The sequence below is a fragment of the Cryptotermes secundus genome, unplaced genomic scaffold (assembly GCF_002891405.2).
Source record: "Cryptotermes secundus unplaced genomic scaffold, Csec_1.0 scaffold610, whole genome shotgun sequence".
Lineage (NCBI taxonomy): Eukaryota > Metazoa > Arthropoda > Insecta > Blattodea > Kalotermitidae > Cryptotermes > Cryptotermes secundus.
The window spans coordinates 14,887-28,534 of NW_019734319.1; the positions used below are offsets into that span (position 1 = coordinate 14,887).

General features: G+C 37.6%; 1 protein-coding gene across 2 annotated transcripts; it reads left to right on the forward strand.

The window, feature by feature from the left end:
• The first annotated feature begins 88 nt into the window (after nucleotides 1-88).
• Nucleotides 89-6,898, forward strand: LOC111868602 (josephin-2). 2 transcript variants are annotated; one of them, XM_023859397.2, is made up of 5 exons: nucleotides 89-173; nucleotides 631-738; nucleotides 972-1,189; nucleotides 4,177-4,357; nucleotides 6,033-6,898. In XM_023859397.2, exons 2-5 carry the CDS (start codon nucleotides 631-633, stop codon nucleotides 6,375-6,377), a joined length of 852 nt encoding a protein of 283 aa, XP_023715165.1. In that variant the 5' UTR covers nucleotides 89-173; the 3' UTR covers nucleotides 6,378-6,898. The 2 variants fall into 2 exon arrangements, with proteins under 2 accessions (XP_023715165.1, XP_023715166.1); XM_023859398.2 differs by having other exon boundaries at nucleotides 637-738.
• Nucleotides 6,899-13,648: the final 6,750 nt, after the last annotated feature.

Here is a 13,648-nt window from a genome sequence, read left to right on the forward strand (position 1 = left end):
GGTAGCCAATGGATACATCACAATATTCCCTAAACAAAGAACCAGTGGAAACTGGGTCAGTAACAGCATGGTTGGATAACTTGTATAATTGTACTTCGGAAAAAGTGACTAACCCCCAAATAGTATGTGAATTTTGTTGTTGACTGGTGTTTGAGGATCGTCTTGTCTGCTGTGTATGAATAATTCTCATTTTTTCTAGTTTGATTTGTAATAGGCATATAATTTGCACACAATGTGTTTATTTGTGGATAGATTTGAAATTGATGTGTTTACGAATAATGAAAAAAAATTGTCTTGGGTTTCTGTTTATGACTTGCAGGAATGTAATATGCCTATTTTTATATTAAATGTTGAGTTTGGAACGTAATATTTGCAATTCGTATTGAACGATACATATAAAATATTCACTATTACAACCATATAATATATTATCGATTCCACATTGATAAAGTCCGGATGCTTCAAAACCTAACGTTAGAAAACATTGTGTCTCGCAAATTAATTTTTTTAGACAGCACATAAGTAATTGTCAATAGGAAATGCAATAAATTAAGTTGGTAAGGAGATGTTGTATTATATAATTCCACAACGATTGCGCTTTTGCCCCAAAATAACTGAAGTTGTTCACAGATGCAGTCTTCACTATGTTGGAAAAATACTATTTGTTTGGAAAACTGTTGGAGTCGTGACAGAAGAATAGGTGTGGCTATGAATGGGACCATATATCATGAGAGACAGGTCAGTATGATAGTGTTGACAAGGGACAGTAGTATATTAAGCTTAATGTTTTTCTATAATTTATCGTAAAAGATATCTGCTCAGTTGATATAGTGTGTTGTTTAGGTTTATGGCCCTGAATGGTTTGGTATATGGTTATCATTCTGGTGTCATATCCTAGAGCACAATATGAATCTTCACCACCATGAGAACCTGAAATCTCATCTGCTGAGTTATCTGATTGTTCCACACAGGTGAAGGAATTGTGCGCATTACATGCACTGAATAACCTGTTTCAAGAGCGTGATGCATTCAGCAAAACAGAATTAGATGCTATCTGCTATTCATTGTCACCAAATGTGTGGATTAACCCACATAAATCATTGTTGGGGCTTGGAAATTATGACATCAACGTGATTATGTCTGCACTTCAACGAAAGGGATACGAAGCCATCTGGTTTGATAAACGGAAGTGAGTCATTCAGTAATTCAAGAATTTGTCTGCTTATAACTCATGACTCTTATTTGCCTGATCTTTGGAACTGAACTCCTTCGTTTACAGCAGGCCAGAGTCACACTACTTAGTTAATTTCTTTTTCTCCCTTTCCTGTTAACCTTGTTCTGTGCCTTCCTCACTTCCATGGCTTCTTCCTTGACCGTCCTCTTCCAGGCAGATTCACACTACTTACATAATTCTTATGTTTTGAACACAGTGACTTCCAGTTGCTTTATTGATTTATGGTGGTTGACAGCTTATCAGACTTTATTGAGAAGGTGGAATGAGAATATTTGTTTTGCATTAGTAACCAAATCTAAATGTGGTGACTAAGTTCAAGGGTTAATTATGATAGAATGGCATACATAAGGGTGTGTGTGTGTTCTATTTAACATTATTATTATTATTATTATTTTGGAGGGGGTGGGTTTCCCCATGCGCTGCAACTAGTTGTTAATATATTGTGCGTCCCTCCTTTAATTATTCTACCAGTCGCCATGCCCTTCCAGTACTGGTGCTCGCTATCAGCCCTGTTCTGCCAGCCGAGGTCGACCCTCTCTGGCAGTGGTCCTGGATACTTCCCCATCTACCAGAGGAATTGGAAACCACTTGGGTGGGAAACTTTGTCTAATTTTGCTCAGAGGTCTCCTAGAGACATGAGGATCTTTTACGTGCCGTAAATCTACGACACGGGACACACGGCTTAAAGTCCCTCCCGGAGGACTTGTTCCCTGAATTTTTCCGCCCTTAAAAATTCCATGACCTCTGCCGGGTTTGAACCTGCGTACCTTGAGTCATGAGGTGGGAACGTTACCCCTAGACTGCGGAGGCCGCTTTCTGTTTAACATTCTCCCATTGTTGTGCCAGAAAGTTTGTTGAGCATATCAGCTGTTTGAGGTTCAGGTTTAAAGGTCATTATTACATGTTAGCAAAGAAACAGCATGAAAGAGTAGAAATAAGCAAAGATCGGTTTTGGAAAAGCTGATGAATCTCATTCAGGTGCATCTGTCCGTAACTTAACTGTGCTCAGAAAAGATGAAGGTGCAAGGGACAAGGTGTTAAAACTTTCATTCACTTTCATTGTGAGAATATGCCCAAATGCAGTGTGACATGCCACATATCCCTGAACCACTGTATTTAGTTTGCCTTCAGTTTCTGAATGAAGCATCATATGTGGATCATATCATGTCGTGTTAACATGGAAAAGAGACATTTCCAGCCAGCCCCCTCAGAATTGAATGCTTCTTTGTGAGACCGTAGCCCCACTGGAAATACATGTGCTTGCAAACTTGCAGTGATTTATATCCACTAGAATCTTGAAAGAAGACGCCAAAAAATATTACATTTTCAATGTTTTCAGGTTTTCCCTTTGACTTTGTATTATTCAGAATGCAGTGCTGTAATTATTTTAAAAAAATATATTGTGATCATGTAACTGTTATTTAACATACTGGCAAATACAAAATTCAGATTGCAATGGGATTGTGTTTTGTGAAACATTTTACTATGAGGAGTCACTTCATTTGTATTGAGGCGGCAACTTAAAGAAACATTTCTTTAAAATTCTTTACTTTTATTTATTTAGGTTAACATAAATTAACTATATACAGTAGACCCTCACTAATCCAGTTACAGTTAATGTGGATGCTAGATAATCCAGATTGATATATGAAAAATGAAAAATGCTGTTCATACATATGTACATACTTTAAAAGACACATGGCATTTAGAAAGGCAGATGAGTCACTGGTCTGTTCAGACAAAACTTGACAGTTTCTTCAAACCTGCATTATTATGTTCAAAAATAAGTACAATTAATTTCTTAGGCTTCCATAGATGAATAAAGATATTGTCTTTCTGTAGTTTTTGAATAAAGATTCTACACCTGACTTTAATTAACATGTAGTCTTTCTTACCAGGCATTATTGTACTCACTTCATTGCTGTTATGGAGCCCTTGTACAATTTCCAGCAATAATTTAATTTAAAGTTTTGCCTGATTTGTGGCTAGGTGAAGACATAATGCCATGCCCCACAACAAGCTCTTTTGCTGTCAATACCTTCATGGCGTATACTTCACAAAATCCAACTTCGTATTTGTGGTTGTCTTAAAGAAAAATTATTTGCTATATATTTTCTCAGAAATGTCGTAGTTCCACATTTTGAAAAATGGAAGGCAAAAGGTTAAATTTGAAGATCTTGAAAATGCAACTGTGGTGAATAAATTGGTATAGTATGGTGTCAGAAAGGGAATTTTATTAGCTTCGAAATTATCATAAAATGAGCTCTGTGACCCAGTTGTGCCAGAAGTTATGCCCCACTTTCTAAGACAGCTTATGCCAAAACAACTTTAACAACTTTGGATGTCTTCTGTCCAAAATATAGTGGCCATAAAAGAACATTTTGAAGGAATACTTACCTCCATTCGGACAACAGTCTCTAAAAATCATTCAGTTTTGAAGGATTCAGACTGATTTATTCTTATTGTTACCAATTTTGTGAGTGTATCTGTATTCGCATGTGCATGTGTTTGTGTATGATACTTAAATACAGATATTGTGTACTTCAGATTTATTATGTATCAAGTTTTGCACTATTGCTGTATTTGGAATTGTTGCCTTACAAGTGTATCTCATAGTTTGTAGTTGTGTTCATGGTCTTTCTCCATAACAAATTTTGCTTGCATAGCTCCAACAATTTTTTATACATTTCCATGAAACGTAAAGCTGAAAAAAATTTTCACACATCCATCATGTTACCATTTAACATTTCACAAAAGAATTACTTTCATAAGAGTGGCATATTTTTCAAAGGTTTGTTGTCATAAGTTGCATTAGTGTCTTACTGTAAGAAAGAAAATAGACTAAAAATGCAGCACTACTCTAATATCTCTTTGTGTTTTATATCAATTCCATATCATAATTATTTTTTAAACTGCACAATGTTTTTGCCTTGTCATTTTAGAGATCCAAAATGTCTTAACCTGGATAACATTCTAGGATTCATACTAAATGTACCAAGTGACTACAAGTTGGGTTTTGTACTTTTGCCCCTGCGAAGACGACACTGGGTTACAATCCGCCAAGTCCATGGAACATATTATAATCTGGATTCAAAACTTGAATCTCCTCAGCTTATTGGCAGGGTAAGTGAAAAACAGTTTGGGCAGGTGACTTATTTTAATGACTGTGATATCTCTACTTTATATGTTTGTTTACATATATAAATTATTGTCAGATATATACTCTTGGAGCTGCTGAAAGCCTTACACAGTCTTTAACTTGTCAATTACAGTAAGACCAATTTAAAATGAAACCAAGGAAAACGAAGATATGGTAGGAAATATTCTGCTTGAATGTTTGTTGTCTTCACATAATTTTATTCTTTTGAATCTAACTGAAAACATTCCTGTTTGCGGGAAAGAGTGAAGCTGAACTGTCAATAAAATATGTGTACATTGCTTTAATCAACAATTGAATGAAGAAAGAGTGGAACAGCACAAAGAAAGGGGAGAAACCTTGCACCACTATCAACAACTAGATGGACTTCCATAGATATTCATGATTCCTTTATATATTGATTTTAACCATTTTCAAGTATGGATTTTTAATTTGAATATTATGCAGATGAAAATAATCTTAGAGACTAATGTACTTTATCCTGCCAGCCGCACTGTAGCCCTGGGGTTGACTCAGCCTCTAAATGAGTACCAGGCATCTTCCTGGGTGGGGGGTAAAAGGTGTCTGGGACATAAGACTAACAAACTTACAACCATCTGTGAGCCAGTTGTCTAGAGGAAATATGGGAGCTTCGACGCCTCACAACCCTATGGGCCTTCACGGCCTGTTACAGGGATAGATTTACCTTTATGCCTTTTACCACATGCACACCCAGTGCATGTGCTTCACACAGTGATTGTCTATCTTACCCTGATAGTTTTTCTGGCTCATAATAATAATAATACAGTTGGGTATGTGTTTTTGCAGTTAAATGTATTCATGTTTTGATGTTTTAATTCAAGACTGAAATTTATGTTCATTTACAGATATTCTAGTATTGTATTTCAAAAAGTACATACAAAGATGGTTATCATAAGCAGTCATGTTTCTAATGTGTATTCAAGGATGACCAGTTTGAATTTTGGTTAGGACACCAGCCATCCTGACTGAAATTTTCGTGGTTTTCCTCAGTCCCTCCAAGAAAATGTTGGCATATTACATGAAATTAGGAAATGGCCCTTTTTCTTTCACATAATCTCACTGTTCATTAGGTCATCCTGCTATTTCACACTCTGTGTTCCAAGACTGTAGTGACATCATTAAATAAAACAGAAGTGTCAGATGGTGGATACCTTTTGTTGAGGTCAGGTGCTTTATATTCTTGAGGACCTATCTTCAAATCTCTGCATGGAAGCTGGCAATTGACTGAGTTTTTTTTATGGCTTTCCCAGTCCCTCCAGGCAGATGTCAGAATAGTGCCTTACTCTTTATCACACTGGAATAGGGTACTTAAATGCCCCATGCCACTGGATGATGGCTGGAATGATATTAGTTCTGTAAAAACTTATATATCTTTGGAAATATTCCTCCTGCATTATCCTAGTGAAAAAGTTTTTAAACATAATGTGCTGTTAAATTCTGTAGTGAAAATTTTTAAAAGTGTAAAAATCATTGTTTCCAAGAAGGTTGATAGATTCCTTAAGTAAAGATCATCATTACAAGTAGAAAAATCTGCTGCCACTCACAGGAGTTAAACCTGTGACAGTCCTGTAACATCTCTGTCGCTTATAGGATGCAGTGACAAAGTGGTGTTGATTGCAGGGAAATGATGTGACCACCTACCTGTTTGAGCAGCTTGAGTGCAAGGAGAAGGAACTGTTTGTGGTGGTAACGAGCGAGGTGGAGCAGAACCAGAGCTGGCAAAGTGGTCCTCATGATGAGAAGTGTCTGAAAGGGAATTGTGTGGAAGAGCCTGTTGCACACTTCTGTCTGGAGGCATTGGTGCCAGATTTTAATGCAAGAATAACACAAAGTCAAGATAACAAAGCAAATATTGACAGAATTGCAGCAGTGGGTGTGAATGTGGACTCTGTTACACAGCAGTTGATTTGCAACATTAATAACGAGCGGACGATAAATTCTCCCCTTTTGGAATTAAATAGGTAGTAATAACAGTAACATCTTTGTGGTAATCACTTAACAGTACTTCCTTACATGTGTCAGGTATGAAGACTGTGGGATTGATGGATTCAGCATATTCTTGCATCAACACTGCAGAACTATGATATCAGAATTTTCTGTGTGTATAAAACATTTTTTTTTTTTTTAGAAGATCATGGCAGTTGAGTCTTGTAATATTATTCTATACTAAAGCCAGACAAGTTGTCAGGCATGGGTTTGCTATGTATACTGTGTACTTCCACTTGTAATTGCCAAGTCACTATGTTGAGGCACATGTGTTATAGCATTGTACTTAAGACTGAACCACCTTGTTAGCAAGAAGAAATATCATTGTCTGCTAGTCAGGGAGCTGGGGCACATGTTGACCTGTTCAACCACATTCGCTCAGTTGTCTCTTCAGAGATGTTCGCTGGGTCCACAATCCACAACTCACTCCATGGAGCAGAGTCCTCCCTGAGAAGCCACCAGTCAGTCAGCTAGTCAAGAATTTCACAACATTTTCTGGAGCCCGAAGTTTCATTACCATCTTCACAAGAGCCCTCCAGTGGTCCCTATCCCGAGCAAGATCAATCCAGTCCATACCACCTCATCCTATTTCTCTAAGATCCAGCTTAATATTATCCTCTTACCTCCATCTAGGTGTTCCTAGTTTGTCTCTTTTGTTCTGGCTTTCCAACCAAAATCATACATGCATTCCTCTTCTCCCCCATGCATGCTACATGCTATGTCCATCTCATCCTTGACATAATTCTAATTATACTTGGTGAAGAGAACACTGTCTATGACAGATTTGAGGCTTTCACGGCGGTGACTATGAAGAAAGCAGTCTTCTGGGATTTGGCGCCGTGTATATGTGGTGTTAACCGACGTTTCGGAGGAACGTATCGCCCCCATCTTCAGGGTTGAANGTCTATGACATTTGTCATAATCATGTACACAACAGATTATAAATGCAGAATGCAAGTAATTCCTTATTTAATTAGACACAGACATGGGCCATGTTGTAGCTCAGGTGGTTGGTTGCTGACTTCTCACTGATGAGGCCTGGGTTTAATCCCAGGGCAATCCATATGGAATTTGTATTGACCTGGTGGCACTGGGATTTGTTTTTCTCAGAACACTTTGGTCCCTCCCACCACCCCCAGGTCTTCATTCCATCAGTCCTGCATAGTCATCTGTCTTCAGGGTCTGGTTCAGTAGGCTCATCTGAAGGGTTTCAACCTCACCCAACTCCTGAAATAAATATGGAGAAATAATGGGCATTAGACACCGGCAGTAGTCCTGCCATTGCACTGTGACTTGTGGAGTGGTACATACCCCCAGTTCCGACATATGCATGTTCACCTCTCTCCAAGCCTTTTAACACACTGAGGACTGATCTGTCCCTTTGACTAAATACCCCCCAGTTCCTGGATATTTTACAAGCATTCACTGTTCTGCCCTCGAATACTTTCTTACATATGTTTTGAAGACTAGATGACACCACTTAACTTGCTCCTGAATTAACTGCTTGCATTGGGCCTAGCTGTGCAACAGAGTGTTACCTCCTAAAATAGGAACCTCTGTGAAGCAGAACAGCACAAAATTTACAGATGTGTCTTGTTCCACTGCATGTGTGAGATGCACAAACTTTGTACTGTCTGGCAGCATAGTTGTCTGCAGTTTGTGTTTACTGAAGTCCTGATAACTCTGCTTGGAGACTCTGTTTAGGCCACCTTGCCATTTGTTGCTTCTCTGGTGATTGTATTAGAATTGGGCTCGTTTGGACTCTTTGGTTTTGGTATCCAAGACCTCACTACCTCATGCAAAAATTGTGTATTCTTTCTTCCAGTGTCTTGTACACAAAGAAGGTGCTGAAACAGTTCACATTTCACAAGCTACAACACCATCACCTTCTACAGAGTTTCTCTCAGAACTGGGTAATATGTGACCGAGTGGTTAAGTGTTAAGTTCAGTACCTCTGATCTTATCATCTGGTCAGTATGTATTGTATGTATGGTGATGACATCTAATTAGCTGTTAACCATCAACTCTACTGGGGCCACAGAAAGAAGTCTCATAGATGGCGTGGCTGATGGTGCTCAATACATCTTACTAGCTGCCTGCTGTGATATTACCTCCAGTTCCCACTGGCCTAAAAGGCGTTCCAGGTCAAATCACTGTTGTCAGCCATATCATCACCTCTTTTTATAATATTGTCACAGTGTTAGTAACTGGATTTCCCGAACTCCTACAGCTCATAACTACAAGTAAGGATTAAGCTCTCAGTGTTCTGCAAACTTCGCAAATCTCTACAGGACACATTAGGTTTCTCAGTCTCTTACAGTCTTCACTAGCCATTGCTTGGCAGCGGCTTCAGTGGTGAACATTCCTCTTCCTCTGGGTTCCTGAACTGTCCCCAGCCTCAGGTACCAGCTTCTCACATCAACCAATCCCGAACAGTTATCTGACTGACTGACTGATTGATTGCGACATCTGATTGATCCTGCTTGTAACATCTCAGTATGAACCATGTAGAAAACACCATTCCTCTCTTGTTGTTTATGGGCTGCTGCATAGTAATGCACAGTTCTTGCTCTGAGCAAGTATTCCACAATATTATACTTAAAGTGATACATAGTTATGATTTTATTTTACAAGTAGATATCCATGAAGTAAACAGCATGAAGTACTGGAGAGCACCCTACCACACTAACTTGATGACAGAACAGTTAAGATCTACAAGTTGCGTTTCTCCAAAATCTTCACCTAAAGCATTTCTGACAGGCAATTCTTTGTAGATACTTTCTTCAGGAATTTTGTTTGGTTGAATGCTGCATGACATACATAATCTCTGATCTGGTGTTTACACTTTTATTGAACAGTTTAGAGCATCAGAAGGTATTTATCATACTCCATTTTTAATGGCTTATGGTTTTTGAGTGGATTGAACACGTTTGTTGGAGATGATATTTTGATGATAATTTTCATTTCATTTCTTCTGAATCTGTTTTTGGTTCACAAGTTATCAACAACAGCAGTATGTTTTCATTTTGTAAGTCAGCATAACTGTAAAGACCAACTGTTCTTGTGACACACTCTGTTTAATGTCAGTCCAAGTGTACAGATATCATTAGGAATAGGTCTATGAATGAGTTCTATTTTCTGGCATGTAATGCCATTTAGTCCACTGACAGTACACTGTCATTCCTGCTGGTTCTTTGCTTGTCTTACTCCTCAACCCTGAGTAGTTTTACTTTCCATGGACTTTCCAGAAGATAGAACTCTTCATAACCACCGTTATGAAAACCTCAAATCTTACAGGCCTACAAACTTCTGTCATTTTTATAAAGGCAACTGCACAGTAAAATATAAGAAACAACACTATTGATTACAAATTTCAGTTTGTTTATACTGGGTAAATTTTGAGCTCTGTAAATGCAGTCCCACAGTGCTTTTCTGTTTTATTTACAGAGGTCTTTTACATAGGTCATAACTCCCAGACTTCTGCAGACAACACATAAACTTCGAACAGATAGATTCCTTGAGAAATACTATTCTGGACACCATTTTTTTTATCTCTAATTAAATAAAGGAAATATTTACATATATTTGAAAAATAGCCTGCTGCATGCTGAAAATGAACTATCTTATTAACAATAAACAATTGAAACTATGGGGAAACTTTTGCCTATGGATATCTACTAGTGAAATATTGACCACGAGAATTGATGATGGTGTGACTGAAACTTAATTCAGTTCTCTTTGTTTTGGTATGCAATGACCCTTATGTTAACAAGCCCAAGTGCTTATCACTAGTGTAGGTTATGACTGCCAACTTTCCTGTGAACAGAATGGCTAGATGACTGAAGGGGAATGTTGGAAAGGAAAGGAATTGTAACAGCTCGAGGAAGAGTTGATGGGAGTTGATCCATGGGAGTTCTTTCCATGGCCTCAGCATACATGCAAATATATGCAGTAAGGTACAAAGGGAAAGTTTAAAAATGATGCACAGTACTGTAGGTCTATGTGTTGTATTGCAAAGCAGCCTGAAGCAGTGGGAAATGGTTGAAAACAAACTTCATCACATCCCATAAGATCATAAAATTAATATTCCTTGTCATTGGAACCTTAGTGTGATGTATTTTCTGCTTTCCAGGTGCAGTAAAATGTCTTTGTTCTTGCTTAGATTTGCTGCAGACATGTTATGCTGACAATATTATATTTAAGCATCCTGTTACACTCCATACGATACATGATACAAACTCCGTCTTCAGTGCAAACCATATATTATAGGTCTTTCGTTTGCTCTCCTTTACACACTACATGTTTCGGCCACAAACAGCCATCATCAGGTGTATTACTCATGTATCTGTCACACTGCACTTAGTTTAACATTTAAAATTTAAAAACACAGGTCTTCCTGATTGTTTCTTTTGTCATTATTACCAAAATCTACTTCGTTGATGTCTTTGTTATTTACACACGTCAATTTTGATTTCTCTGAATTAGCACTTATAAAATCTTCAGTTCTAATTTTAAAATCTTTTCAATTTTCCTCTAAATTTTAAAATTTAAAATTGTCAGGGTTACTTGCCCTATGTCTGTAGTGCTGCAGCGGCTACTTCTTGTTTCTAGTACTGTACCGGTGTTATTCTGTGTAGTCTCTCTGTGTGCGTGCCGCTGCTTATCTTTACTACGTGTGCTGTCTGATGTATTAAAGATAAGCAGCGGCACGCACACAGACTACACAGAATAACACCAATACAGTACTAGAAACAAGAAGTAGCCGCTGCAGCACTATAGACATAGGGCGAGTAACCCTGACAATTTTAAATTTTAAAATTTAGAGGAAAATTGAAAAGATTTTAAAATTAGAACTGAAGATTTTATAAGTGCTAATTCAGAGAAATCAAAATTGACGTATGTAAATAACAAAGACATCAACGAAGTAGATTTTGGTAATAACGACAAAAGGAACAATCAGGAAGACCTGTGTTTTTAAATTTTAAATGTTAAACTAAGTGCAGTGTGACAGATACGTGAGTAATACACCTGATGATGGCTGTTTGTGGCCGAAACATGTAGTGTGTAAAGGAGAGCAAAACGAAAGACCTATAATATACAGTTTGCACTGATGATGGAGTTTGTATCATGTATGTTATGCTGAAACAATTAAAGTTATTTTGGTCGTGGAAGCTGAACTTGCTAAACTGACTCCATGGGACCATAGGTTGAATGTTCTTGCTCACATTGCAACTACAAAAATGTAAAATAAAAGTTCTTACCTCAAAGAACAAAGTAATTTGGTTTAATTCTTAATTAGTAGGATAGAGAAATGTGATTCAGAATGTGCGCTGTAGTGTTTCACCATGTTCACGCCACATGAAACATGTTTCATCCAGATCAAATCACACGTTCTTAAGTTCAGTCTGTTATGAGCACTGAACATGTTGCTTGCACAGTGCTTCCAGATATGTTCTCCGTTGACTTTTGTGGCTTCTGCCCACCTGAACAAGGACATACAGTCCATTTCTGAGGTCTGAGGAATCTGCCCCCTTCCCCCATTTTTGGAAATAAATATTAAAATTGAAAAAAATATATGAAAATATTACAGATGTAAGTATGAGTATCATAAATGAAAATTACATTTTAAAACAAATTATAAATCACTCCGTCCAATGTGACCTGTAAGTTTTTTACTACGTAAAAACTTAACACCCTTACATGTTTCGGTCTCTGTGGACCATCTTCAGAGGGCAAACATCACTACAAATAGGAAACCACTATCACATAATTTGTTTACACGCAAAGTANTTTAATTAGCATCAAGGAATCTTATACATTTTTAAAACTTACATTCCCAGGAAACTGCTGTGTTTGTGAAACGTTCTATTCTGTGTACTATGTGTTGTAACATATAAGTGTACATACTTTGCGTGTAAACAAATTATGTGATAGTGGTTTCCTATTTGTAGTGATGTTTGCCCTCTGAAGATGGTCCACAGAGACCGAAACGTGTAAGGGTGTTAAGTTTTTACGTAGTAAAAAACTTACAGGTCACATTGGACGGAGTGATTTATAATTTGTAATTGTTATTGTGACGGACCAGAATGAAACAAATCAAAAAAATACATTTTAAAAGCTTATTCTTATGTCCTGAATTCTCTAGGGCAGTTGATAAAATAGTCTTCAAGAGCATAAACATCAGTTTGTAAGTAAATTTTCTGATTGAACCACTGACACACATGCCCGCACGCGCGCGCACACACATGGCTGAGCAAACACTCAGGTTGCTCCAAATGATAGCATTATGTCTAGAGCATCTTGCCTGGTGCAGGGAGCATGTCTACCTGGGCATGTAGTCTTGTACTGTCTGGCAGTCTCTTCTCTGGTATTGAAAATATGTAGCAATAATAAATGCTGATTGAATGTTAACCTTGTCACTGCCAGGTAATTAATGTCCAGCAATACTTTGAGTGCAGAATATTTTTGCAGTTTCTCTTAAATGCAAAAATAAAGTAGAGATGCTATTAATACATATTAACTCTTACCATATATTATGAAGACAGTTTTGGAATACTTGTTGACCCATTTTTACTAACTGTTTTGTATATAATGTAGGGCAGGTCTGATCAGCTTCAGACACTGAGTGTCATTAGGACCACATGGGGCCATTAAGAATATATATTATTTCTTGTATGTATTATTATATAATATGTGTTATTTCTTCAGAGTATACAAATACAAATGGGGCGCATGGTAGCATATTAGGTTGAGGCACTATGCTACAAGCCAGAATGTCGCAGGTTCAAATTCCAATGGGATCATTGGATTTTTCAATTTATTTAATCCTTCCAGCCACACTGTTGCCCTGCAGTTGACTCAGCCTCTAACATGACATGTTGATTGGTCCTGTTATTTTAGATGATTGTATAACATAACATAATTACCTAGACTATCTGCAGAATGAGTTACCAGAACAACTAGAGGATGTTCCTTTGGCTACATGGATTGCTACATACTTTCAGCATGATGGAGCCCCTTCTCATTACACCCAACTTGTGATGCAATATCTGAATGACACTTTCCCTAATTGATGGATCAGTCATGACAGTACCATTAAATGGTCATCAAGATTTCCAGACCTGACCTTGTTAGATTTCTGTTTATGGGATCAGATGAAGAGAAGTGGATACACATGGCGAACTGCTCCATCACATAATGGATGTTATCACTTGCATAAGGGAACATCAGGATGAACTCAGACAAGCAAT

Bases quoted from the DNA above. Each gene is read 5' to 3' on its own strand.
- LOC111868602 (XM_023859397.2), top strand. From the start codon at position 631: ATGCAGTCTTCACTATGTTGGAAAAATACTATTTGTTTGGAAAACTGT. The intron at 739-971 runs GTCAGTATGATA...TGTTCCACACAG, and splicing joins CCATATATCATGAGAGACAG to GTGAAGGAATTGTGCGCATT. The intron at 4,358-6,032 runs GTAAGTGAAAAA...TGTTGATTGCAG, and splicing joins CTCCTCAGCTTATTGGCAGG to GGAAATGATGTGACCACCTA.